Below are 27,501 nucleotides of genomic sequence, written 5' to 3' on the forward strand. Positions count from 1 at the left end.
TTTTTAAGTTCGGTTTTCGGTTTTTCGGGTTCGGTTCGGTTTGGATTTTGAACTAAATTCGGTTTTTCGGTTTTGGTTCGGTTTTGGCAAAAAACCGAACCGAAACCCGAATGCACACCCCTACTTGCGATACCTTGTTCGGAAAAAATGTGGAGGATATATTGGATCTTCAGCAAAGTACTGCTCGAAAATAGTATCATGACCCTCCTCGCGTCTCCTTTCAATGTATCTCCTTCTAGCTCTAACCGTCTGGGTTGTAGGTTGTGAAGACATTGTTGTTGGCCAAATAGCTATATCCTCGATTCGTTGATCGAGTTGCTGATTTTGTTCAACAATTTTTTCTTACCATTCATTGTCTTCAAGAAGATTGGAAGCTTCAAAATTAGAACTTGATGACATTTTTTAGGGAGAGTTGGCTCAATAATTGTGAGAGGATTTGTGTGTAATTTTCATGAAGCATATATGTAAATATATAGAAGTTATTTGTTGAGCATATGATTCCACCACTATCACATGAGATATCATTGGATTACACCACCACTTGTGATAGAGAGTGACTTGTAATCTACTCAAACTTTGGTTTTTGTGATCACATGGGATGTCATTGGATTCTACCACCACTTGTGATAGACAATGACTTGTAATCTAGTCAAACTTTGGTTTTTGTGATCACATGAGATGTCATTGGATTCTACCACCTCTTGTGATAGAGGGTGAGTTGTCATCTAGTCAAACTTTGATTTTCGTGATCACATGGGATGTCATTGGATTCCGCCACCACTTGTGATAGAGTGTGACTTGTCATCTAGTCAAACATTGATTTTCGTGATCACATGAGATGTCATTGGATTCCTTCATGACTTGTGAGCACATTTCATCTATTCATGCTTTGATTGAATGGCTTGTCACATAAACTGTAAGTTACATAAGCAACAGAAATTAAAGGTTACATACTAAGCAACGAAAATTGAAGATTACATACTAAGCAATAGAAGTTGAAAGTTACATACTAAGAAACATACATTGAAAACAGATAAACTACGATCACTTCCCAAACAATTCTGCTATTAGATCGCGTTTCAGATCTTCTTCTTCTGGAGTTAAGTCCCTTCTAGCCAACAACGGAGTAAGGATAGCTGCATTGATGTTTCGTTCCTGAATATCACTAGCTGCCTTGATCTTCCGTTCCTGAATATCACATTCCTTTTTACATGTGACTCTCATTTCACGTAGTGCTGTAGTGGAATCATTAGGAACTGTATATGATGGTGTTGCAACTTCTTTGCCTTTTCTTTTAGCCTTAGCCTTAGCTTTATCTCTTCCAATAGGACGTTGTAATGTTGAAGAAACACTCACAGGTGTGGAGTTGATTTAAGTCCTCCCTCCTCACTAGTCCTCGACCTTTTTGAGCTTCCACGACTTTCTTCAAGGCTGTCGCCATCTGGCTGGAATCGCGATGAACCGGTGATATTCATCTTCAATTCCCACTTGGGATTATGTCGCATCACGCTCTCAAACACCTTATGGTGAGTAAACTTACTCTTACCATAGATTTGTTGAGCGGCTTTCTCAATGTCCTCATTAGATTGGCCGCTCGTAGCTCGATCATGCGCATGCTTGTATGCACAAATCCACTTGGAGATATTTGTGTTGAGTCGTCTGTAGCGCTGTCTCAATGACTCCAAACTCCTTTGTTCGCCCAGTGTTGGATTTTCTTTTCTTGTTTTTTCATATTGATTAAGAATATTTTCCCATAGATTCACACTAGTTCGGTTGGTGCCAACAACTATTTTCTTGTTTTTTCATATTGATTAAGAATATTTTCCCATAGATTCACACTAGTTCGGTTGGTGCCAACAACTGCATTTGTGCTGATGAAACACCAAGCAGACATTAGTGCGATGTCTTCTTGCTCACTCCAACCATGTGGAGCGTTTGAAGCATTCATGTTAGTATGAAATTGGCTAGAATTTGGAAATCATCAAAGCTATGGAAATAATCTTGGGAAGGATTGAAAGTTTGGGAAGGATTGAAATTTTGTGTTGAATAGAAATTTTGAGAATCAAAGAATATGTTATTCTCATCATCATCCATGATGAACAACAAAGAGGACTAAAAAATAAGAAATTATACCAAAGAAAGGATTATAGGAAAAAGATAAGATTTTTTTGTTTGTAAAACTATAGCAAATGTGGTCTCTATTTATAGAGGATGAAAAATTATAAATTTTGGTATAATTTTTTTAATTTTTTAATATAATATTGATAAGGCCTATTTCATGCATCGTTTTAGGGGTAAAATGAAGGCTACTTGATCAGTTTAACGTGCAAAGTGAGTGTTAATTGTGCAGGAATGCCGCTTGACCAAGGGCAACAAGGCCAAGCTGATCAAGCTGGCATAGGAGGCGAAAAAGGCCAAAACTGGGTGGGTTGATCAAGGTGGTGATCAAGTAGTTAGCGGGGGACCACTGCATTCTAGAAGGAGGACACGTGAGGCTGATGCGCTGGAAAGCGATCCTCAATTAGTTACCAAGAACTACAGCCGTTAAACAAAAAGGGGACACGTATCGATGGATAAAACGCGCAAGGACGAAGCCAAATCCTCATTCGGTTATTGAAGAACCACTGCATTCTAGAAGGAGGGCACGTATCAATTGATGAGGCGCGCAATCCCAGCAAGGACGAATATTCGCTGCCGAAGTTGTTATCCTAGCTGGAGGTTGTTGCGACGAGCCTATAAATAGAAGACGCAACACCATAATGAGAATCTTCTGGCCGGCCCTTAGTTTAGTTCTCGCCCGGTTCCAAGTTCTTCCACATTCCAAAATAACATAGTTTAGAGAGTAGAAATGGTCAGTTAGAATGAGAGCGACCGAAGGGAGTGCGACAGAGAAACCCAGATCTGTTCGGCGCCGTCTCAAGTTTCCGACTGAGAGCTTCTCGGCTTTATTCGCTTTCTTACTTTATAGTTTTACTTGTTTAAGTTTAATTCCGTGTTGTTGCGTAGTTAAAGAATAGTTCTTGTTTTGTGTTTCACATGTTCACAGTACTGTTTTGAGTTCTGAGTATAAAAATCAAAGTTGTTTGCTTTCGGAATTCTTGTTTACTGTTCCAGCTTAGTTTCGTTTTGAAATCCTAGATTGAGTGCTTGAATCTTCATTATGTTGAATAACGAAGTAGTTTGTAGTTTCGTAGCATGTTTAGGTAGTTAAGTCTTTATTTCAATCTGTCGTTTACTTGGTCTGTTATTTGTTTTCCAGCATGATGAGTAACTTGATCCAGTAGTTAGTTTACATTCCGCCTAGCTTAACCCAGTAGTTAAAACTCCCAATTTAAAGCATGGCAGCAGCCGAACCCTGTTCACTAAACACACACTCAACGCACCAGCTTCCCTGTGGGATCGACCCCGTACTTACCGCTTTACTGTTAAAGTAGTGCAAGTTAGGGAATTACATATATTTTCGTGAAAGAGAAACCTCCTTGATCAAGTTGCAACGACTCTATTTCAAACTGATCCACCCGGTCAGTTATCTCCCCATATAACTTGATCCGCGGAAATTCAAAACCTCTCTTTCGCCAAATGGCGCCGTTGCCGGGGAGGAATGGTGTTATTACATGGATGTGTTTAGTGCATAGGTGTAAATAGTTTTGTTCCGTGTTTTTAATTTGTTTTTCTTTCTTTTTATGAGAAGGTATCACCGCGGAGGACATTGGAATCATCCTCTCATCCACAGAAATACAAACGCTCATTGGAGAGTACAGGAGGCCGGTGTAGTAACCACTCATTACAGAGCCGCGTTAGCAGCAGCCGCTTCGTCATCAACTGCTGAGCAACTGACCAGTGAGGAGGAAGGAGAACAGACCACGCCGCCTAAACCACCAATAGTCGAGGAAGTAGAAAAGCAGATGGCCGTCGTACACAACGATGGGGAAATTGGCTCCCTACACGCTCATGACGAGAAGGAGCCCACTCATGCCATCACAGTTACCCCAGGAATACGGGCAATTGCAGTCAAATCAGGGGTGCTCGCGGTGTTGTCAAATTTCTATGGACTCTCGAAGGAATGCCCTTATGCTTTTTTAGAAAAATTTTGCAAATATTGTGACATTCAACCCGTACCGGCTGGGTCCACATCAGAAAATTATAGGCTCAAGGCGATACCCTTCGTTTTGAAGGGTGATGCAGGAATCTGGTTGAGAAGGCTGCCAGAAGGCTCAATTAGAACCTGGGCGGAGTTTCGCATGATCTTCCTGGACTGTTTCTTCCCATCGTCAAAGACAAGTGCCTTGAAAAGAGAAATTATAGAGGCAAGGCAGGAGTACGACGAGCCTTTGGGCCAATATTGGGACAAATTTCAAGGACTGCTTCAAACGTGTCCGAATCACAAGATGGGAGAGCGGGAGGTCTATTCAACCTTTTATGGTGGATTGACAGTGGATAGCAAGAATGATCTCAACCTAGCAACCCAAGGGGATTTCTTAAAAACCCCATTCAGTCAAGTGAAGAGTATTCTGGAAAGGCTAATCAAAGCAAAGAGATCGTATGAGACCTCTCGCGGCCAATACAGACGAGGAGCAGCGCACGCAGCAGAGGCACGTAGTGACGAGAAACTGGAGGCTCGATTCGAGCAGATAGCAAAGAAGCTGCTAGAGGTAGTGGAGAAATCCAGAGCGCCTCAACCTCCTGCTCCTAAGGAGAAGCCATATGTGCCACCACTGCCGGAGGAGCACAATTACTATTATTGCGAGTTCCCTCCTGAAGCAGAGCCGCAAACTCAGGTGAATGTCGTCGGCCATTGGAACCCAAATGGCAACTGGATCTAGGGAAAGCAGAGGGATGCTCTGTGGAGAGACCATCCCAATTTCAGGTGGAGTGACCAGAGCCAAGGCCAACCGCCTCAACCATCCACACAACAAATACAACCCTCCGAGGGGCAGCCCAATTAGCCCGCTCGAAATCATGAGAGACCACATAATTGAGGAAACAGGATGCAAGGTGGTCAAGCGAACTGGTCAGGCTGACCACAAGGCAATTGGTCAAGGGGTAACTAGGGCAACTGGTCTAGTGGAGGACAGCCTAACTGATCAGGCACACAGCAGGAAGGAAACTGGGATTACTGACATCAAAGCCCCTAGTCGAGCAACACCGCAAGTCAACCCAATAATCAGGTGGTGAGCTATGTCCCGCCGCATCAAAGAGGCAACCAACAGCACCAGGGGAACCAACAATACTCCCAAGGGAATCAACAGCATCATCAGCCACAGTATCAGCCAGAGCACTATGGGACATCTAACTACCCTCACCCTAACCACGGTGGAGGGCCTTCGAATCAAAGATATAACCGGTAACCTAATGAAGGTCCGGGAGAAATGATGGTTTCGCACCATTCTAATGATGCGATGCGTGAGATTCAGGAGGCTCAGAAGGAGCATAGGGCAGCACTGGACATGCTTACAAAGAAATTATCTCAGGTCGCCATGTCGCTGGGAGAGCTGAGAGGAAATGAAGGGAAGATCCATGCCACGGTGCAACCACCTGGGCGGGAGAACATAAGCGAAGTCTCCCTGAGATCAGGGAAGGTATACCAGAGCCCCAGCTCACCTGCGGTACCCCCAGTATCTATGCCTGGATCAATCCAAGAAGAAGAAGGAGAGTCCAGTCCCCCTGATCAAGCCAAAGGAAGAGACAAATGCAAAGCGAAAATGGGCGGCGAGACCTTAGGAGAAAGTCAAGGAGAAGAAGCTGAGAAGGTCAAGCCCTACCCATATCGTGGAATGGTCACCAGGAAGAGAGACGCCATGATCAATGTGGCCATTCTGTTCAAGGATGTGGAAGTCAAGGTGCCACTCTTGACGGCATTAAAGATGCTCCCAATCAGCAAGTTTATAAAGGACTATCTGGCGGGGAAGGTCAATGAAGAAGGGAGAATGATCACAGAGGAAAATGTCTCTGCAGTGATCCAGCGGAGCGACCTCCCATCAAAGAAGACCGACCCAGGGATGTTCACACTCCCAATTTCGATCGGAGAGATTCAAGTGGAGCACTCAATGTGTGATTTGGGGGCGTCTATCAATGTTCTGCCGTATTCCATTAATAAGAAGCTGGGAGAGGCCAAGCTCGTCGATACTGACATCTTAATACAGCTGGCTGACAGGTCTTGCATTCACCCGGAGGGAATTCTGGAAGATGTAATAGTGAAGGTGAATGATTTTCTATACCTAGCCGACTTCTTCGTCATAAAAATGACAAAACCAGCGGCGAAAGAGTCTAGTGGAGTCCTGTTGGGAAGACCGTTCCTGTCTACGGCCAGCACTATAATCGACATCCGTAATGGGACGATCAGTTTGGATTTCAATGGAGAACAGTTTACATTCAATATTGACAAAGCAATGAAGAGACCAGCAGACAGTGAAAACGTGTATTTGGTGGATGTGACCGAGCCGCTGGTGCAGGAGTTCCTACAAAGGCAGTTCACAGACTCCGCCGCGGACAAGGGAGTTGAGAGAGAAATCGCAGACTGGTATGAGGCAATGAAAGTGGGTGAAATGGATGATCAAGCCATAGCGAAGGCAGTGATGGATTTCTGAGAGCGACCTTGGCCAGCTGGGTCAAGCGAGATCGCTCAAGTGTCTAGCCTCGAGAAGCTACCTGATCAAGGCACGCTACTGAGAAGAGAAACTGAAGAAAACCATATGCCTACTGAAGTGCCGACACCCGCAAAGGAGTTAAAGCCCCTTCCAGCACATTTGAAGTACGCCTATCTGGGGGAAGACGAAACAATGCTAGTTATCATCAACAGTCAATTGACCCAGGGGCATGAAGATAAATTGCTGGAAGTACTGAGGCAAAATCAAAAGGCCATCGGGTGGAAGCTGACAGATCTGGTGGGCATCAGCCCAGATTTATGCATGCACCATATCAGGTTGGAAGAAGGAGCTAAATCACACCGTGACCAGCAACGCAAACTCAACCCCAACATGAGGGAAGAGGTACTCAAGGAGATAGTCAAACTGGTCTCCATAGAAATTATCTACTCCATTCCTGATAGCAACTGGGTCAGTCCAGTTCATATGGTGCCGAAGAAGGGCAGAATCCAGGTGGTAAAGAACGAGAAGAATGAGTTGATCCCAACACGGCCCGTCACTGGGTGGAGGATGTGTATTGATTATAGGAAGCTGAACGGGCCACAAAGAAAGATCATTTTCGGTTGCCATTCATTGACCAGATGCTTGAGAGGTTAGCCGAGAAATAATACTTTAGTTTTCTCGATGGATACAGTGGTTATTTTCAGATTGCAGTGAATCCCGAGGATCAAGAAAAGACCACCTTCACATGCCCCTTTAGCACCTACGCCTACAGAAGAATGTCATTTGGCCTCTGCAACGCCCCAGGCACCTTCCAAAGATGCATGATGAGCATTTTCTCTGATTTGTTGGAGGATTGTATAGAGATCTTCATGGACGATTTTACCGTCTATGGGGACACATTTGATCAAGGGCTACATAGCCTAAACAGAGTGCTGGAGAGGTGTCGGCAGAAGGACCTGGTCTTAAACTTCGAGAAGTGTCATTTCATGGTCACTGAAGGCATTGTCCTGGGCCACGTGGTGTCAAGCAGAGCGATAGATGTTGATCAAAGGTGGCCATTATTGCAAAACTCTCGTACCCAACAAATCAAAAGGGGATCAGGGCCTTCTTGGGTCATGCGGGCTTTTACAGGCGGTTTATCAAAGTTTTTGCGAAGATAGCCCAGCCCTTGACGAGGCTACTCCAGAATGACATGGAGTTCGAATTTTTCGATGCCTGCAAGGCCGCTTTCCAGCTATTGATGGACAGACTGATCAGTTCTCCGATCATCCACGCCCCCAACTGGAGTCACCCTTTCGAGGTGATGTTCGATGCAAGCGATTATGCAGTAGGGGCGGTCCTGGGTCTAAAGATCGATGGGAAAAGCTATGTTATCTTCTACGCTTCAAAGACTCTCAATCAAGTGCAGAAGAATTATGATACGACAGAGAAGGAGATGCTTTCAGTAGTCTATGCCTTCGAGAAGTTCAGACCCTACCTGTTGGGCTCGAAAGTGATTGTCTATACCGATCACGCGGCTATCAAATACCTTATGGCGAAGAAAGAGTCGAAGTCGCGCTTGATCAGGTGGGTACTCCTGCTACAAGAGTTTGACTGGGAGGCAGTCGACAAGAAGGGCAGTGAGAATAGAGTGGCTGATCACTTAAGCCGAATCATACAAGAGGAAAATGGGGAAGCCATTTCCGAGGCCTTTCCCGAAGAGCATTTGTACCTGATCAGGTCTACGTCCAGTCTGCAGTCTATTAACCAAGTTGAGAGGATAAATCAAGTTGAGCAATGGAGAGAGATCCACAGGCAGAAGGAGCCATGGTTTGCTGGCATGGCCAACAATCTGGTGACGGGCGAGCTACCCAGGAATGATGAAGTCACAAGGGCGCAAAAATAGAAACTCAAGAGCGAGTCCCGCTATTTCTGCTGGGATGACCGTTATTTGTGGAAGATGGGAGCCGATCAAGTCATCCGCCGTTGTATACCCGAGTGGGAGCTAGAGGACGTATTGGTCCACTGCCACACACTAGCTTGTGGCGGTCATTTCGGTCCGAAGAAGACAGCGAGGAAAGTGCTTGACAACGAGTTTTACTGGCCCCCTTCATAAAAACGCCTATGAGTTTTGCAAGAGATGCCCACGATACCAACGGACTGGAGGGATTTCTGCTAGAGATGAGATGCCACAGATCCCCGTAATAGTGTGTGAAATCTTGGATGTGTGGGGGGTGGATTTCATGGGACCCTTCCCATCGTCGGAAGGGAATCTTTTTATTCTGGTGGCAGTGGACTACGTGTCCAAGTGGATAGAGTCTAAGGCGACAAGGACGTGTGAGTCCAAGGAGGTGGCAAGATTTTTAAAATAAAATATCTTTACCCGGTACGGGGTGCCACAAGCAATCATCTCTGATCAAGGAACTCACTTCGTCAACCGGACCATTGAAGCTTTAATGAGAAGATACGGCGTCCACCACCGACTGTCCACGCCTTACCACCCCCAATCAAATGGCCAAGCTGAGGTGTCTAACCATGAGATCAAGGTGATGTTGGAGAAGACGGCGAACCCCACAAGGAAGGATTGGAGCTGTCGATTGGAGGACGCGCTCTGGGCATCCTCAAGACGCCACCGACTGTCCACGCCTTACCACCCCAATCAATATTATTTTACTGTAGTGGCTGATAATAATATTCTGTTAGACTTGTATTAAATTGGGGTCTCAATTTAATTAGTAAAAGTTCAACAGGTTTGGCCCAAGTCCTACCTCCTTGGATCCCTAATCTGGCCCATCATAACTCTATATATAAAGGAGATTAGGGAGAAGACAAATTAATTAATTTTATTCTCTCCTCTCACAGATTGAATGTGTTTTTCAGTTCTCTCCAGAACTGATTTTTTGTCTCCTTCTCTAATCAAGTCCTTTTGATTCTGACGAGCTTTGCCCACCCAAAGGTCAGATTCTGAGTTCGGGGTACATATTAGAGGATTCGTGGTTGAGTACGAAGAACATCACGTGGAGAAGGCGCAAGCAATCGTCGATTCTTTGGAGAATCAGATCGGTAATTCTAAACCGTAGGAAATTCATGTTTTAGGTTTTAATTCCTTTTACATGAATTATTTGCGTTCTAGCATGCAATTGATTGTTTAACAAGTGATAAATTGATCTCATAATCTGTCAAGTAGATCCATATGTATGATTTATTTGTGAATGCATGACTTCCGCTGTACAAGGGGCACCAAACCCCAACAATTGGTATCAGGGCCAATTTTTGGCTCTGATTATGTGGATTAATTTCATGTTATGTAAATTGCTTGAATGCATGACCAAATGTGTTTTCGTGGTATGATTGTTTTAGAACATGTAAACTTCGAAAACCCTAGTTCTGCGTACTCTTGTGATCTGCCTTGATTCATCGAATTGGGAGAATTAATTCTCCAGAATCTATTCTTATCATTTTAGTTTGTAATCATTACTTGGAATGATCACTTTGGCTGATTGAATGAGTCGGCGACATGCACTTGATATTAAGAATCTGTTCATGGAGAATCAAATCGTCACATTGCATCAATTACCGACCACTTGGTTAATTCGCGATGGCGGCGGCTGTCTTTGATGGCTGTTCATGGTTGAGAATTCGGCTGGTCTTTCTGCGGTGACAACGTCGCTGATGCAGCGACTACACCGAGGCAGAAGCAGCGGCGATCCAGCGGGGACAAGAACGGCATCGGAGATCAGCAGACGGACAGCAACGCTGCAGCAAGGCGGCTGCAGAGACGACGTCGCACAAGTGACTACGACGCAGCAACGCTGGCGGCGGCAGAAACAGCGGTGCAGCAGCTGCTGCGAAGTCGACATCGCAGCAGCGACGGCGACGGAGCAAAAGCAGCAACGTCGGTCCAACGGGCAGCTCGACGCGCCGGTGTGTGTGCTGCAGAGATGCAGCAACAGCGGCGCTGTCCGACATGCAGTTTCGGTGGAGTTCCGGGCAGCAGGAGGTGCAGATTTCAGTGGGAGTACGACGACGCAAGATTAGGGTTTCCCTATGCGTGACGTCGCATCACCTCGTCCCGTGATTTAGCTTTCCAAAATGATTAGGGTTTTCCAAATCATTTACTTTTTAAAAAATATTTACTAATTAAAAAACAAGTCCATAACAAATGTAAATATCGACGAAGTAGTCCTTTTTTTTACGATTCCGTCGAAAAATTAATGGTCAATGTTAATTGCACAGTGATATGACAGTTAGTTTTTTGATAGAACTGTCAATAAAGGACCACTCCGATAAAGATTTCATTTGTTATGGACCTATTTTTTCAAAAAATGAATGTTTTGGACCAAATTCGTATTTTTGTCGTATGTATTAAACCAAAATTGACATTTACTCTAGACTAAAATATTTTGTTTTTTTTCCTTATTTTAAAACGGACAAAATTCTCTCTCTCTTAATCACGACAACGCTTTCCTCTTCCTTGGAAAAGTAGAGATACACGAATGAAGGAAATAGGAGTAATATTGAAGGTTACAGTAGCGTCCAACATCTCGAATGGTCTGATAGGTTGCATCTTCTTGTCTCTTCAAAAGAGAAGAGAAAAACTTAAATTTTGGCCTCGGAATCCAGATATTTCCGGTAAAAAAAAATCATAAAATTGAGTTCACACTCACCTCCTCCTTGTCGAACTCTCTCATCGACGGCTTGAACGACCCTGCCAGATCCAGATTCGCCCCCGCCTTCACCTCCGCCCCCTTCACAAACGCCACCTCCGAATTCGTGGCGCAGCTTATCGTCAAACACTAATACGCCTCAAAACACACCCGTTCAAAACCAGTCTCTTCATCAACTAGATTCCTCGCCTTTTCAACAATTCGATTCCACACTATCACCCTTTTTAATTTGGATCTGACGGTTAAACGAGCCTTGATTAAGTGAGGAGCCATGGATCCGGCGCCGACCATGACGAGAATCTCGGCGTCCTCTCTCGATAGATACGATGAGGCGAGGACAGAGGCGCATGTGGTGCGGTAGAGGGTGAGAGCGATGGCGTCCATGGAGGCAAGAGGGGCTGACCGGTGAGGGAGTTGAAGAGGATGAAAATTGCGTGGACTCCAGGCAAGTTTTGGTGGGCGTGGCAGAAGGGGGACTCGATGGCAGCCAAGAGCGGTGGGAGGGTGGATTGAAGGTGCAGCGCTTTGCTTCTAGTAGAGATAGAGAAGGAGAGACGAGAGTGTTGTGACAGAGAGTAAAAATTAATGTCTTTAAAATATAAGAAAAAAGTTAAATATTTTAATTTAAAACCATAATTCAGTCAAAATTCCTAATCCAGTCATTGACCGTCAATTTTATATGACAGGGTTGTCACTTGTATATACTAGTTTTAAATGATATGTGAGTGGAGTAAATTAATGGAATGTGATGCCTCTTTACCATTTATAGTAATTATGTACCGAGACTCCTATTCGCAGACGGACCAAAATGGAAAAACGGGACTCCTACTCGCAGACAGAGGGAGTATAAAATAAAGATCATGTATCATTTATGTGCGAAAGTGAAAGAACAAGTATCATTTATGTAGTTCACTTAATTATTTATTATCGTTTTTATAAAATGAGTGCAGAAAAGTCAACGGGGCTGCTAAAGTGAGAGGGAGGGAGTATCATTTTTATAAAATGAGTGTAGAAAAGTCAAAGTGAATCATAATGTGGGACTTCCTCTTTAATTATAGCATTTCATGTGTTAAAGATAGAAATATTCATTAATTAATACTCGAGTCTGCTATCAGACTTATATTAATTAACACTCCATCTGTCCCTTAAAAATATACCACATTTGTCATTTTGAGACGTTCTTTAAAAATAGACCAATTCTATTTAAGGAAACATTTTTCTCTCTAATGAGGGGGGTCTCATTTTCTACTAACAATACTCTAATCACTTATTTTATCTCTCTCTCTACTTTACCAATTGATAATTAAGACTTATGTCATTTCAAATAACGAGGGGGTCTCATTTTCTACTAACAATACTCTAATCACTTGTTTTAACTCTCTCTCTCTCTACTTTACTAATTGATAATTAAGACTTATGTCATTTCAAATAATGTCTATTTTTAGGGACGAAGTGAGTATCTTTTACTAAGAGTGGTTCTGTTTAGAAATTCAATTTTATTATTCATGAAAAGAGTTTCAAAATTATAAAGTGCATATTCTTGTGGGACAAGCTAAAAATGAAAGAGTGCATATTCTTAGCGGTTGTCAAAGCATTGAGTCATTCTTGGTTTATGGACGTCATCACCGACATCATGTTTGCATATATGCACAATATTACCATTGAAGACGAAGAAACAAACGCGATAAATTACTAGTAACAATAATATACCACCACAAATATTGTACTCAGGGGCGGATCCAGGAATTGATATGAGAAGGGGCAAAATATATTATAAACAAAAATTTGAAGTATTGAGAAAGGGCATTTAAATGAGAAATTCAAATAAATTTGTAAATTTGATAAAAAATAGCATGGTTATAAATTTTTTAGGAGGGGCATTTGCCCCACCAATGCTTCATGTGGCTCCTCCCATGATTATACTCCATTGAAAACAAAATACAAAGCTATCTTCCACATTGGGAAGTATGTCTCTTATAGTCTTGCCCTATACCAGGAGTGGCATAATAAAACATAATTTTTCAGTAATTAATTAACATATAAGGCATAGTGATGAGTGAAGATCGCTATAGGTGAAGATTCAAGTGTGCGCTTATTAATATTCTCTACTTGTTTATAGATTGTTAATCGCAATGGTCTTAGTTTTGTGCCAAACTTGATTGTTCCGCCAGCAATAAAGATGTATTCTTTCCTATTCATTACTTCATACTCCTTGTTTCTTGAATTTAATCAAATAGATTCCTTTTATCCTTTTCTTTTCATCCTCAAATCTTTAGTGCGAAATAATTAATGTCTTCTCTCTTCGTCATTAAGATTAGTTCAATTTCAAATATCTAATGCATAGTATTTAATACAAATTGTTTGAGATTCACAAACTTTGTTTGGATACTAATTAGGGATGCCAATTTAGCCCTCAACGTGTGGGGTGACCCGAATAGCCCGCCAAATTTATAGGGTTAGGGCTGAAAATTTTCAGCCCGATAAAATTACAGTCCGATTAGCCCGCACCCGATTAACCTGCAACCCGTTAGGGCCAGACCCGAAAACTCGATAAAATTTATATTATTCTATTTGTTTAATTCTAATTCGACACTTCATTGATTATTTTATAATATAGATTACTGAAAAAATAACTTTCCATTTTATATATTAAATATATAAATTATATATTAAGTTTTTATTAATATAATAATAGATAAATGAATTAGAAATTTAAAATTCACTAAAAAAATATATTTAAATTTCTAAACATGCTTTAAAATTTCTTGATGTTTATGTTTTATTTTGCATAAATCTCAAATATTAGTATTTGATCATGTTTATGCTTGAGTTTAAGCATATATCTCAAATTTATCATAATTAAATATTTTACATTTTATAAATATAACTAATTTTCACCATTATTTATTGGATTGATCGCATGTTAATTTTATCGGTAGCAACCCGACCTTTTAGTGTTAGGATTGAACTTTTATAACCCAAAAAAATACAACCCGATTAGTCCGCACCCGATTAACCTGCAACCCGAATAGGGTTGGCCCGAAAATATGTAAATCGTGTACACTTAGATTTACGTTGACTTTCACACGTAATAGAACGAATATTGGAACAAATTTAGAGCATTGAAACACTCGTTGGATATGGTGGAAATTACATTCACCTGATATATTATTTAATTGCAAATTTAATTTGGATTTATCATGGTTGTTATATAAACTATATTTTCTAAATTAATTTGTTATGGAGAATAATTGTACCCAAACTCTACCACATATATGTGCAGCTATTCATAATTTTTGATGTAGTCTAGTAACAACTAAAAAATTCGGTATCATATTCGTTAAAGTATTAATGTTATATTTTAAAAAATACTATGGCGAAATTATGCCCATATCTCAGTTGGTCAATATAAATTAAATAATTTCGGAAGAAATGTGATCATTATCCTAATAATTAAAATATTTTTCTAGCAGTTCTGTAAATCAAGAATAGCTGTATATAATTAAACATATTTCCTTATTTGGATGGTCTCCAATAAATATTTATTTTCACTTTTATTATTTTTAGTGAGTGCTTCACATATTTTACTAACTGATTACACCTATAAATTATTTCAAAATTAATATTCATATCAAAGTGAAATTCACATTCTACTAACTTTTTTCACTTGCTCTTCTTCGCAAAGTCAAAAAATTTATTAAAATTTGCACCGATCAAATATAGGATATTTAATGTGGACGGGAGGGAATAGTATAATATTAGTATTGAAGTGGTTATCTTTAATGTAATTTATCCAAAAAAAAAGCAGTCAGATATCAAAATCGTGACATCGTGAAAAAATAAAATAAAATTCCGTAGCTTATGTTTGATTATTCCGGACGTGACATATTGCCTAAATCTCACTCTTTTAATTAGAAGAAGTGAAGGGGGAGCGTGAATAATGGGAGATCTCGAGGGTATTTCGGACAAATCGGAACTTAGAGTAGATCACTCAAGCAAACTAAACGACATCGTAGCTGGCCGAACTTGTACGTCCAAACGCAATGAAGATCCAAAATATTGCGCCAAACGCCAAACCCATCCAACGGCCCAAGGAAATCATGAGCCGCCCCTCGCAATCCTGGCCCTTGATTCTTCATAACATTAGGCTTTTGTCCCTTGCTTTGCTTTGTTGTAGTGTAGTTGTTGATTTTTAAGTTGCTGGTAGGCTTCCTCTCTCTCCTCCCTTCTCTTTCTCTCTCTGCAAAAAATTTCCCTCTCGGAATCCAAATTTGAGAATGGCACACAATCTCTCTCTAAATTAAATACAGTGAATTTGATTGGGCACAATGCTGGCTCCTCCATGGCTAGAGAGGCTTCTAAGCACCTCTTTTTTCAACATCTGCCGCAGCCACAGCGACGCCGCCCGGAGCGAATGCAATATGTTCTGCTTGGATTGCAATGCCGACGCCTTCTGCTTCTACTGCCGCTCCTCCAAACACGAGGATCATCAAGTTATTCAGGTTTTTCCAATTTGATTGTAGCGTACGTTACGTTAATTGAGATGGGGGCTTGAGAGCTTTCTTGTGTTTCTCCACCGATTGTTAATTTTGAGTTGCAGATACGGAGATCTTCGTATCATGATGTGGTGAGGGTTTCCGAGATTCAGAAGGTTTTGGATATAAGCGGAGTCCAGACGTATGTGATTAACAGCGCAAGGGTTTTGTTCCTCAACGAGCGGCCTCAGCCTAAAGGTGGGAAAGCCGTCTCTCATCTCTGCCAAATCTGTGGGAGAAACCTCTTGGACACATTCCGCTTCTGTTCTCTCGGATGCAAGGTTGATTCTCTCTCTCTCTACTTAATTACTCAATTATCTTAACCAAGATAGATGATTAATGAGATGACGACTATGCTCATCAATAATCACAATTCGCAATTCTACTAATTAATTTATTGTTATAATAATTCAAAATTGACATTGGAATGTATATATTATATGAATGTTAGCTTGTTGGAATAAAGGGAAATGGGGATGGAAGCTTTATTATCCATGGAATATCGGCGTCATCATCATCATCAAATCAAGAGGAGGAAGAATTGCGTGAGGGGTCACAACAAGACATATACCCGCCCACGCCCCCTCCACCTCCAAGATCAAGAAGAAAAGGCATTCCTCAAAGGGCACCTTTTAGGTCATAATTCTTTCTTTTTTCCTATTTACAAATTTAATTAAGATAATTACTCCTACACTACTTTATACAACTCACATTTTGGGGTCATTGTCCCCCTCCATAAAAAAGCAATTGTACGTACCAATATTTAATTCACACAAAATAAAAATAAAAAAAAAGAGAACAAAATGTGTTGATGATATTGATGATTAATAATGCAAAAGAATTGTTATTGGAATTTGTTTGCAAGGGTGTATTATGTACATTATTGTAATTAACAAAGAAATTTATTTACAGAAGTAAAGTTGGCCATTTAAAAGTCCGTCCCGTTTCATATACTATAGTTTTCATGGGGTCATCAACTCACATGCTTCATTAAACACCCTTTATTTTCTGATTATTAACATTATAACATGCAATGAGGCAAATAACCTTTCTTTTATCGTTACTCGATTTGGATATTTTCTCTCCTGCCCTTTACTTAATCTCTAAATATAAGCAAAATTTTAGTCTTTATATTTCAACAATCTGAAGTAAGGAAAGTTCTATTCGAAGAAATCGAGGTTTGATGTTTAGTCTTTTTAGACGAAGAGAGCAATTCTTTTATTCATCCGACAGATTATTGTTAATTTAAAATGAGTTTTGAAGGATTAAATTATGAATTTAACAGGTAGGGAGAAGGTTCGTTTTATCGTGGTTTGAAGCAATGAATACTCCCTTCAACCAATCAATTAATTAGTAGCAATTATGATTAGCCAACTAATTAATCCTTTAAGTAGCATTGATAAATTCAAACGTATTAATCTCACTAGGGCCATGGGGGCCACTCTTTGAATATAAATACTACATACATAGGCCAGCAACATGTATGGTCCTAAGTGAAATATAGAATTGATATAGGTGGTTGAATTTTTACGTTTAATTTGATAATGAATTTGTGGAAAATAGGCCGTAAATAGTGCGTTTATTAGACATGCGTAGAGAGTAGTATTTAATGGACGAATGCACTTCTATTGGCTTTAGTTGTCAATTGAATGCTCTCTCTATTAATCACTTAATTAAAATTATCATTTACTAGTATATCTTTTGATTTTACAACTCCTTTGTGCTGATATCAAATTGACTAACAACCTCTATTTATTCAATCCGTTTATTGATTTTATAGGAGGCGAATCCACTTCTGGCACATTTGCTTGCTATATCCATCAATCCATCTAACAACCTCTATTTATAAGACAAAATAAAATAGAAAAATTAGAATTTCTTTTTTAGAAATACTTTATTTCAAGAGCGACATCTAAAAGGGGAAAATGTGCTATTTTGACTTGAATATATACCAAATTCGATTGAATTTGGTGAATAATTAAGGTTTGTGATGCATGATGGTAGTTTGGTTTTTCCATAACTGTTTGAATCATGTTAGTTTAAATTTCTTTATATCAATATCATGTTATCGTATTTAATTAGGACCAGTTATTTTGGCAATGATGCATTGCCCATGTGCCTGCCCATCGTGATCCTATTTATTATGTATCATCTCTTTATTTAAGTAGAATATAGTAGCTGCATAGCGCCATCAATCATTTTATATATTTTTCAAACAACTGATTTGACTGGATAAAAAGATTAGTTTGGAGTTATAATATTTGAATTATGAAGAAATGACAGATAAAATTTGTTTCAATATTAATAATATGACTCTACTATTTAGGCCCAATTTTAGATCAATTCGCCAGTCAATAGTCAGACATATAAAATGTGGGCCCATTATTAGCAGGCTTTAGGGGGATGTCAAATTTAATTTTCAAATTTTGAGGCCCAGAGAAGTGTGTTGTATTAATTCCAAATTTGATCCCTTGTTGTCACGCGTGTGCCGTCGTCGCATGGTGCATTTGCAAGAGCTGGATACACAGCTAGGACGAGAGATCGTGGATTGTTTTACAGTGCTCCAAGAAATGTAGTATAGACAGACAGATGTAGATCATCTACTTTAAACAAAACGGACTCAATGAGCATCAGAAATTCTGAATATATGTAACAAGAGTAAATCAAGAGCTACAAGCCCAAAGATGGACTACGTTTAACTTCACGGTGAATTCGCTTGAAAATGAGCAACAATAGGATTCGGCCTGCAAATTCGGATACGCGAACCCGAAATCTTTAAAATATTATACCTAATGTCAAACCCGTATGTGAATTCGGATACCCAAACCCGACTAATTAGGTACCCGCAAACCCTAAATTATTATGGTTCAGATTTATTCTATTTATATAAATTATATTATGGTCGGAGTTATAAAATTAACAATAATTATTATGAAAAAAATGACTTCAAATAATATTCAATATTTTGATATTAATTCGAAGATCTAAAAAGGTGCAAAATGCATTTTTTTATGGTTCAAATTTGAAATACAGTAGTTATTTCTTTTTAAAATCCAACAGAGTTAATAAAGTTAGGATATTCGAAATTACTGAACATCATCCTAAGCTTTCCTCACACTAATAATTAATATTAATGAATAATTAATTTAGAATGGCAGAATTGAATTTGTGTGATTAGTCCGCAAGCATGAGATGGACTTGAGCCACTTGTGATCGAAGTGGCTCAACGACCCACTCCTCCTTATAGTAATATCTGTGGAGGAAGATGAAAACGACGTCGCACCCGAACAATTAGTCATCTGCAGAACAATCACCACAACCGACGGATCCATCGACAGCGACCGCTTCAGCCGCGCCGATGACGACCTCCGCTCCATCGGCTTCATCAACGACGCGCAATTACGGAGCAAACAAACCGATTGCCCCACCGAAAACGGCTCAACGCTACTGCTCTCGCCACGATTAATTGGATCCACGGCTAGATCTGGAGATGCCGGTGCCGAATCTGTTTCCTGGCGGAGCACCCGCATCCGGCAGAGCGGACAGCTGGTGTGCGTCGCGAACCACTGGTCGATGCAGGAAACATGGAAGGCGTGTGTGCATTTAGGCAGCAGACGCACGGAGTCCTCGTCCTCAAATTCCCCCAAGCACACCACGCATTCTCCTCCCTGATTGACGCCGCGGCGGCGCTTCCATACGGAGAAGGCGAGGATCGGAATCGATTTGACGAATTTCTCGTCGACGCCGGTCGGAGGCGGCGGTTGTGCCGGCGCGGCGCTTTATGCAGTAGTTGACGAGCAAGAGATGGTAGGTCATTATAGCGATAACTGTGGCAACTATGCCGAGCATAGATATGAGTAAGGGATTGAAGAAAGAAGCGTTAGTGGCACTTTGTACCGTAGACGGTGAGCTCAAGCCCTCCATCGTTCATCACATGTACTGTACGGAAATTTCCAGTCCAGGTATGTTTTCTCTTCTCTGGATTAACGGTTGATTGTGTATTTGAAAGAAGCAGATGCTACTACTATCAACTCAATCAATGTGTATATATATATATATATAAGGTGCTAATACTATTATCCAAATGAAAAATGATGTATATTCACCTACATTTTGGAGCTCTTTGAAAGAGGCAAATGTTGTTACAAAAATAGAGGAAGGGCGAGAGAAGTAGGGTTGGTAGTGCGACAAGTGGGAGGAGGAATTGGGCTACGGCGTTGATTCAGTAATTTAGTCGAAAAAGTGTGTTTAAAAAAGTTGAATATATAGGGTGATAAGGCGATTAAGTTGTTGAGAGTTTGGTGCAATTTATGATATGGTTAATCGTGGATGGATGATTTGTCATGTGATGTTGCTTGCTCCTCTAAGTTACTAGATTATACTAATCGTTAATTACTGTAGACTTGAACTAGTCCCGAAAAACTTTATAACATCTTTACATTTGGTTTCTGCTAATCTGCATGCATGGTTGGCATATCGGAATTTTGAATAAACCAAGATTTTTTCCTTCAATCATTGTGGAACTAAAAAAATCATTAATGATTGTAAAAATAATTTTATTTGGATTAATTACATGTGATTGGTTATACTTGTTTATTTTCTAAAATATATTGCAGATCCATCGATCGAGCTTAGTTTATCTTAGAGAAAGAGAGAGACAGTGGAAATATACAAAACAAATGGGCTGCCACCACTATTTCAATTGCTGTTAATTGAAAATTGGGTTAATCATTATCATAACCTTTTTCAAAAGATTTAGTATTAGGCCAACATGGATACACCCAACCCAATAGACTATGGCAGCCAAAGCAGGAAAAAAGGTCTGCTCCTTCTCCTTATTTATAAAATTACTAGTAAATAGAAAATCATCCATTGAAATTGCTTTTTCTTGTAATAAATCCTCTTCTTTTACCGAGTTGTCTCTTTTTATTTTTCATCTTTAAATGGAGAATAGAAAAAATGAAATGATGCTGTTAGTATTATTGATTGCCACTTCCTTTGAGTTATCCAAATACCATGATTCATTTTGATTTGAATATTCTTGTTGCATGTGCAGCATGTGGGGAATCAAACAATCATAAATTCATAATATAGTATAGCAATCAGATCTGAGCCAGACTTATCTGATTCTAGTCCAGCTGTTATCCGATCTGTCAAAAGTGACACAATAAGATACTAAAGTGAGAAACCCCTCTCATTGGTCAGCTTCTACATTGGAAAAATGATTCAAACTTATTTCATAAAATAAGTTGTTATTGATGCGACGTGCAACTTTAATTCCACCATTCATATTTCATCACCAAATCATCGCCACACTCTGAGATACCACACATCTCAAACTCCAAGAATCCCATGGTGTCCACAATTTTGAGCTTCAATCTCCATCTCCACCCCCACCGCCAAAATCTTCTCTTCTCAAACCCCAAACCCAACTACCTCTTGAAGAAATCATCGATATACCCAACCAACTTAACTAGAAAATCCTCCCCCCTCCACAAAAAACGCTACCCCGATCCCTCAATGACATCATCATCAAATCAATCTCAATTACTCTCCCAGTTCAGAGACACGGAGCCGGACCCCACCCTCATAAACGATGATCTAAAGCCGACGCCGCCGGCCCACCGGACTCTGTCTGGGGTGGATATGGCTAGCCTGTGGGTAGGGCTGGTGGTGGGGGTGCCATCATACTACCTAGCCGGCAGCCTAGTCGACCTTGGCATGGCCTGGTGGCAGGGCATCGCCACCGTGGTGGCCGCCAACGTAATCCTGCTATTTCCACTCGTCCTAACCGGCCACCCGGGCACCAAATACGGAATCTCCTTCCCAGTCCTAGCCAGATCCTCCTTCGGAATCCGAGGCGCTCATATCCCCACTCTCTTGAGAGCCCTGGTAGGGTGCGGCTGGTACGGGATCGAGTCATGGATCGGCGGCGAAGCAATCCTCCTCCTCCTTCCAGAAAGCGTGAAAGCGTCATCCCTTGCATTGCCAGTAAACTGGCTTGGAACTTCACCGCTGGCGTTCGGGTGCTTCATCGTGTTCTGGCTCCTGCAGCTGGGAACATTCTGGAACGGGATCGAAGGAATCCAACAGATTGAGAAATACGCAGCTCCGGTACTTAGCCTGCTCACTCTTTCCCTCCTCATGTGGTCGTATGTTCGAGCTGGCGGCTTCGGCCACATGCTCTCCCTCTCATCAAAGCTTTCGAATTCCGAATTCTGGGCTCTGTTCTTCCCTTCACTGACAGCAAACATCAGTTTCTGGGCTACTCTAGCGCTAAACATCCCTGACTTCACTCGCTACGCCAAGAGCCAGAATGATCAAATCATAGGCCAAGCCGGTCTCCCCTTGTTCATGGGAGCATTCACATTTGTGGGGCTGGCAGTGACTTCATCCACCAAAGTCATATTCGGAGAAGTCATTTCCAGCCCAATCCAGCTTCTTGGAAGAATAGGTGGGATTTGGACCAAGATCTTAGCTATATTAGGCATAAGCCTGGCCATCATCACCACCAACGTGGCAGCCAACGTGGTCGCCCCAGCGAACGCGCTCGTCAATCTGAGCCCTTCCGCCTTCACGTTCCGGAGGGGGGCCCTGCTGACGGCGCTGCTGGGGATAGCGTTCCAGCCGTGGAGGCTGCTGCAGTCCAGTGAGAGCTTCGTGTACACGTGGCTTGTGGGATACTCGGCGTTTCTGGGGCCCATCGCGGGGGTGATTCTGGTGGATTATTATTTGATCAAGGGTGCTGAGTTGAGCGTGGGGGATTTGTACACTATGAGCCCGAAAGGGGCTTACTACTACTCTGGTGGCTTCAATGTGGCTGCGATTGGGGCGTTGGTGGTTGGGGTTTTGCCTGTGGTTCCTGGTTTCTTGAATAAGCTTGGAATGCTGAAATCCGTTCCTCAACCGTTTGTGCTCATTTACAACAATGCTTGGTTCATTAGCTTCTTCTTAGCTGCCTTTGTGTACTGGCTGATGATCAGACTCACAGCTGCCTAATTCTCACACATTTCTGTTTCTAAATAAAACCTATGTGGAGGGAGTATCATTTTTCTACAAATCTGCTCTAATTTTATACATTTCAATATAAAAAATTGATAAAGAATCTATTTAAAGATAACAAGAAAAAATGTGATTGTTGAATACTTAAAAATCATGGCTTACATATCGTTGTACAGGAAAATCAATAAAAATTAATTTATGCTGCTTGCAGAATATAATCAGGAGCATATTTTGTTTTTTAGTAAATTATGTTATTGCTCGTAAAATGGGAGAGCAATTCGCCAATGAGGCAATGCTCAACATATATTGGGCTTAACTCTTGTAGAATTCCAATTAAGCTGGCTCTCTTGTACAACTCCAATTAAGCCGGCTTTCACGTTTGGATCGTGATTTGTAAAGCCCACTTATTTCTGCCTATTTTAGTGGCATACCGAAGTTTTGACTTTTGCCCAATAATATATTCCTTGTTAATTTAGGCATTTGTTTTCATGACGAAGTTTGAAAATAGTGTGTAAGAAGTGAGTCCACATTCAGCTCTTAATCTTGAAGATATAAAGGCTAAAGAGGAAAGGAAGAAGCAAGTAGGAACTAACAGTTAGGGTGAGTTAGTTGGTTAGCAAAGAGCCGTTGGAAGCTCTTGTTTCTTGTTTCTTAATTCTTTTCTGTTAGTGGCGGTTTCCAGATTGTGTGAGCTACATATATAGCTCATTTTCTTGTATCTAGTTAGTTAGTGAGTCAATCAATAAAAAGAGATTTCCTTTTCTCCAAGAAACTATCCTTTCTTCATCAAGATTAGTGTGTGTCTCTGTGTGCTCGGTGTGTATGTGTGTTCTGTGTGAATTACATAGAGAATACCAAAGAGTGTGTGAGCCTTGTGTGCTGAGTTAACAAGTGGCGCCTTCCGGTGGGAAATTGAAGCAGGTTTGCAGAAGTTTAGACGGTTTCAGAGATGGCAGCAAGGCTAGATGCATAGAAGTTCACAGGCAAAAATGATTATGGCCTGTGGAAGATGAAGATGAAGGCATTTTTGATCCAGCAAGGTTTGGCAGCAGTTCTTGCTACTCTAAGTGAGAAAGGGAAAGCTCCAGCTCTTGATGAGAAATCCCAAGTCAAGCTTGATGAAATGCAGCTCAAGGCCCACAGTGCAGACATCTTGTGTTTGGGAGACAAAGTTCTGAGAGATGTGCAAGAAGCCAATACAGCAATGGAGATTCTGGAGAAATTGAATGAAGTCAATTTGGCTAATTCTAGAAAATAGACTTTACCTGAAGAAGAGGCTCTACTCCTATAGTTTTGCTACTGACAGATCCATCATAGAGAAGCTGAAGGAGTTCAACAAGATTATTGATTATCTTGGCTATGTGGATGTCAAGATTTCTGATGAAGATAAGGCTATCTTGACACTCAATGCTCTGCCTAGTTCCAATGATCAATTGAGTGATGCCATCATCTATGGCAGAGACAAGCCTATTACTTACACAAAGGTTTATTCAACTCTGATGGCTAAAGAGCTACAGAGAAATAACAGCAAGGGGTATGATCTACAAGCCCCAAAGGCTCTAAATGTGAAGAAATTCAAGAAGCATAAGTTCAAGAAGAAGTATGAAGAAAATTCCAAGGGATCTACCTCTGATACCCCAAAAGAAACCTGGCCATGCCACTGATGCAAGAAGCCTGGGCATCTAAAGAAAGATTGCTTTGCATGGAAGAGGAAGTAGGCCTCTGAGGGCAAAGGGAAGAACACCTCTAGATTGTGTAGAGTGTGTAGATCCACCAGCCCAGCTTCTGAATGTGTTAAAAAATAGGGTAAGTTAGAAATGGATCATGGGTTCTGGGTGCAGTTTTCACATGTGCCCCAATAGGAGCTGGTTTCATGATCTCAACGTGGCAGATTGATCAGTTCTTCTTGGAAACAATCACATCTGCAAGATCAGAGGAGTTGGGAAGGTGAAGCTGAGGCTTCAAGATGTTTCTATCAAGATCTTGACAGAAGTGAGATTTATTCCTGAAGTTAAGAGAAATCTGATCTCTTTGGGGATACTGGAACATAAGGGATTTAATATCTTGATGAGTCAGGGAAAAATTCTGGTGCAATCAGGGAATCAATTAGTTATGGTGGCTGAAAGAGAGCATACACTCTACTACCTAACTGCTGAAGCTGTTGATGGAGAAAGCTACTCCATCTCTACTGAAAATATGAAGCTATGGCACATGAGATTGGCCCATCCAGCTGAGGGAAACATGAAAGAATTGATGAAAAAGGGTTTGATCCCATGAGATATCAGCATCAAGTTGGATCCCTGTGAGCAATGTATTCTGGGGAAAGCAAAGAAAGCCCCATATCCTACAGGTATACACTCATCTACATCCCCTCTTGACTACATACACAGTGATCTATGGGGTCCTTCTCCTATTAATTCTGTTGGTGGATGAAGGTACTATTTGTCTATTATTGATGATTATACTAGAAAGTTGTGGGTTTATATTCTGAGAGAGAAGTCAGAAACATATGCAAAGTTTAAAATGTGTTGCAAGGAGGTGGAGTTAGAGAAAGGCAGGAGTATGAAATGCCTTAGGACTGATAATGGCCTAGAATATCTCTCTACTGAGTGTGATGTGTTTTGCAAAGTGAAGGGCATGAAGAGGCATATGACAGTCCCTTGCAACCATCAACAAAATGGGGTTGCAGAGAGGATGAACTGAACTATTCTGGAAAGGGTGAGATGCCTACTTCTAAGCTCTGGTTTGAACAACAAGTTATGTGGAGAGGCAGTGTATACTGCTGCCTTTCTAATCAACAAGTGCCCAGCTACAGTTCTAAAGTCAAAAACTCCAGATTACATGTGGTATGGAGCTCATAGTGAATTTTCAAAGTACAAGGTGTTTGGTTGTGCAGCATATGTACATGTTAGACAAAGTAAGCTTGGAGCCAAGGCTCTGAAATGTATAATGCTTGGCTATCAGCGGGGTGTTAAGGGGTATAGGCTATGGTGTATTGAGCTTGGTAACCAGAAGGTGATCATTAGCAAGGATGTGGTGTTCACTGAAACTCAAATGCCATATCTAAGAAAGGATGCTATTCCTGATGAAGCAGACAGTGACTTCTTTAAGGTGGAGTTAGGTGCTATGAGCCAAGGTGTAGGTGGAGTTAGTGACTCTGAGAGTGAGTCAGAGGCTGAAAATGAAGGTGTTTCTATTCAAGGTGGAGGCACATCAGAGATAACCAGAGAATATCAGATTGTTAGAGATAGAGGTAGAAGAAATGTGAGACCTCATGAGAAGTTCTCTGATGTTGTCTACTATGCCCTATGTGTTGTTGAAAATATTGAGCTCATTGATCCTCTTACTTATAAGAAAGCTATGAGAAATAAGGACAGAGAAAAATGGATAGAAGCTATACATGAAAAAATTGAGTCTTTACTCAAGAATAAAACCTTGGCTTTGGTGGACAAATCTCAGTTGAAATCTGATGGGAAGGAAAGGAGGTTAGTAAGCTGCAAATGAATGTTCAAGAAAAAGGTTGAAACTACTGATAAAGACAGAATCATGTTCAAAGCTCGTTTGGTGGCTAGGGAGTTTACACAGCAAGAAGGTGTGGACTTCAATGAGATGTTTCCCATGTTGTGAAGCACACTTCTATCAGAATTTTACTTGCTGTGGTGAATCAATTGGATTGGGAATTGCAGCAGCTTGATGGCAAGACTGCTTTTCTCAATGGAGACCTTGAGGAAACTATTTTCATGGATCAGCCTGAGGGATATGTGAAAATTGGAGATGAAGGCAAGGTCTGCTTATTGAAAAAAGAGCCTTTATGGGCTAAAACAAAGTCCTAGACAGTGCAACAGGAAGTTTGATGAGCAGATGATGAAGATTGGTTTCACAAGATCTAAGTTTGATGATCGCATCTACATAAAAAAGAAAGGCAACACTCCAGTAGCCTATCTATTGCTTTATGCAGATGATATGCTCCTTGCTGGACCATTTATGGTTGAGATACAGAAAGTCAAGGTAGATTTAAAGTCTAGCTTTGAAATGAAGGATCTGGGTGAGGCAAAGAAGATCCTTGGCATCAATATTCAGAGAGACAGAAGATGTAAGAGGTTGTGGCTGTTTCAGTCTGATTATATTAAGAAAGTTCTGAAAAAGTTCAACATGGATAATGCTAAAGCTGCTACAACACCTCTATCACAGAGTTTTAAACTATCTAAGGAGTATGCTCCTAAATCTAAGCAAGAGGCACAAGAGATGGGGTCTATTCCTTATGCTAGTGTGGTTGGAAGTGTAATGTACACTATGATCTGTACTAGGCCAGACCTGGCCCATACTATCTCAGTTACTAGCAGATATATGGTTGATCCTGGGAAAGAGCATTGGAATGCTCTTAAGTGGATTCTGAGGTATATGAAGAGCACTAGTAGCTGGTGTATTGTGTTCAATGGTTGTGATAAGGAGGGTGAGGAAGTAGTGGTGGGCTACTGTGATGCAGATTATGCTACAAATCTAGATAACAGAAAGTTTCAAACTAGTTATTTGTTCACTATGTTTGGTACAGTGGTCAGTTGGAAGTCAGGCTTACAGAGTGTTGTTGCTCTATCAACAACAGATGCAGAATATATGGCATTAACCGCAACAATACAAGAAAGCTTTTGGATTCAGGGTGTTATGTCAGATTTTGGTTTATGATATTTTTGGTCTTTTTTTCTGTTTAATCAATCATAAGCTATTCAAGCC

The 27,501-nt window shown here is 41.0% G+C and overlaps 3 protein-coding genes and 1 long non-coding RNA gene across 5 annotated transcripts; all 4 read left to right on the forward strand.

Annotated features, from left to right (window-relative positions):
* Window positions 1–5,369: 5,369 nt before the first annotated feature.
* On the forward strand, window positions 5,370–6,587 carry LOC121796741. Its single transcript, XM_042195528.1, has one exon. The coding sequence runs from the start codon at window positions 5,370–5,372 to the stop codon at window positions 6,585–6,587; it is 1,218 nt and encodes a 405-aa protein (XP_042051462.1).
* Window positions 6,588–15,423: 8,836 nt separating this feature from the next.
* Window positions 15,424–16,702, forward strand: LOC121793679 (protein RGF1 INDUCIBLE TRANSCRIPTION FACTOR 1-like). 2 transcript variants are annotated; one of them, XM_042191718.1, is made up of 3 exons: window positions 15,424–15,735; window positions 15,834–16,049; window positions 16,220–16,702. In XM_042191718.1, the coding sequence occupies exons 1-3, from the start codon at window positions 15,562–15,564 to the stop codon at window positions 16,409–16,411; spliced, it is 582 nt and encodes a 193-aa protein (XP_042047652.1). In that variant the 5' UTR covers window positions 15,424–15,561; the 3' UTR covers window positions 16,412–16,702. The 2 variants fall into 2 exon arrangements, with proteins under 2 accessions (XP_042047652.1, XP_042047653.1); XM_042191719.1 differs by having other exon boundaries at window positions 16,235–16,702.
* A 2,146-nt stretch (window positions 16,703–18,848) lies between these two features.
* On the forward strand, window positions 18,849–20,760 carry LOC121795471. Its single transcript, XR_006049471.1, has 2 exons — window positions 18,849–19,730; window positions 20,385–20,760. It is a non-coding gene; the product is annotated as an uncharacterized LOC121795471 (long non-coding RNA).
* Window positions 20,761–20,851: 91 nt separating this feature from the next.
* On the forward strand, window positions 20,852–22,828 carry LOC121795470 (purine-uracil permease NCS1). Its single transcript, XM_042194009.1, has one exon. The coding sequence runs from the start codon at window positions 21,121–21,123 to the stop codon at window positions 22,765–22,767; it is 1,647 nt and encodes a 548-aa protein (XP_042049943.1). The 5' UTR covers window positions 20,852–21,120; the 3' UTR covers window positions 22,768–22,828.
* Window positions 22,829–27,501: the final 4,673 nt, after the last annotated feature.

Source organism: Salvia splendens, chromosome 3 (genome assembly GCF_004379255.2).
Source record: "Salvia splendens isolate huo1 chromosome 3, SspV2, whole genome shotgun sequence".
NCBI classification, from domain to species: Eukaryota; Viridiplantae; Streptophyta; class Magnoliopsida; order Lamiales; family Lamiaceae; genus Salvia; species Salvia splendens.

Excerpts from the sequence above, each read along its gene's own strand:
- LOC121793679 (XM_042191718.1), top strand. The coding sequence starts at position 15,562 with ATGCTGGCTCCTCCATGGCTAGAGAGGCTTCTAAGCACCTCTTTTTTC. Across the intron at positions 15,736-15,833 it reads AGGATCATCAAGTTATTCAG|ATACGGAGATCTTCGTATCA; the intron begins GTTTTTCCAATT and ends TTTGAGTTGCAG. Across the intron at positions 16,050-16,219 it reads TCTGTTCTCTCGGATGCAAG|CTTGTTGGAATAAAGGGAAA; the intron begins GTTGATTCTCTC and ends TATGAATGTTAG.
- LOC121796741 (XM_042195528.1), top strand. The coding sequence starts at position 5,370 with ATGATGGTTTCGCACCATTCTAATGATGCGATGCGTGAGATTCAGGAG.
- LOC121795470 (XM_042194009.1), top strand. The coding sequence starts at position 21,121 with ATGGTGTCCACAATTTTGAGCTTCAATCTCCATCTCCACCCCCACCGC.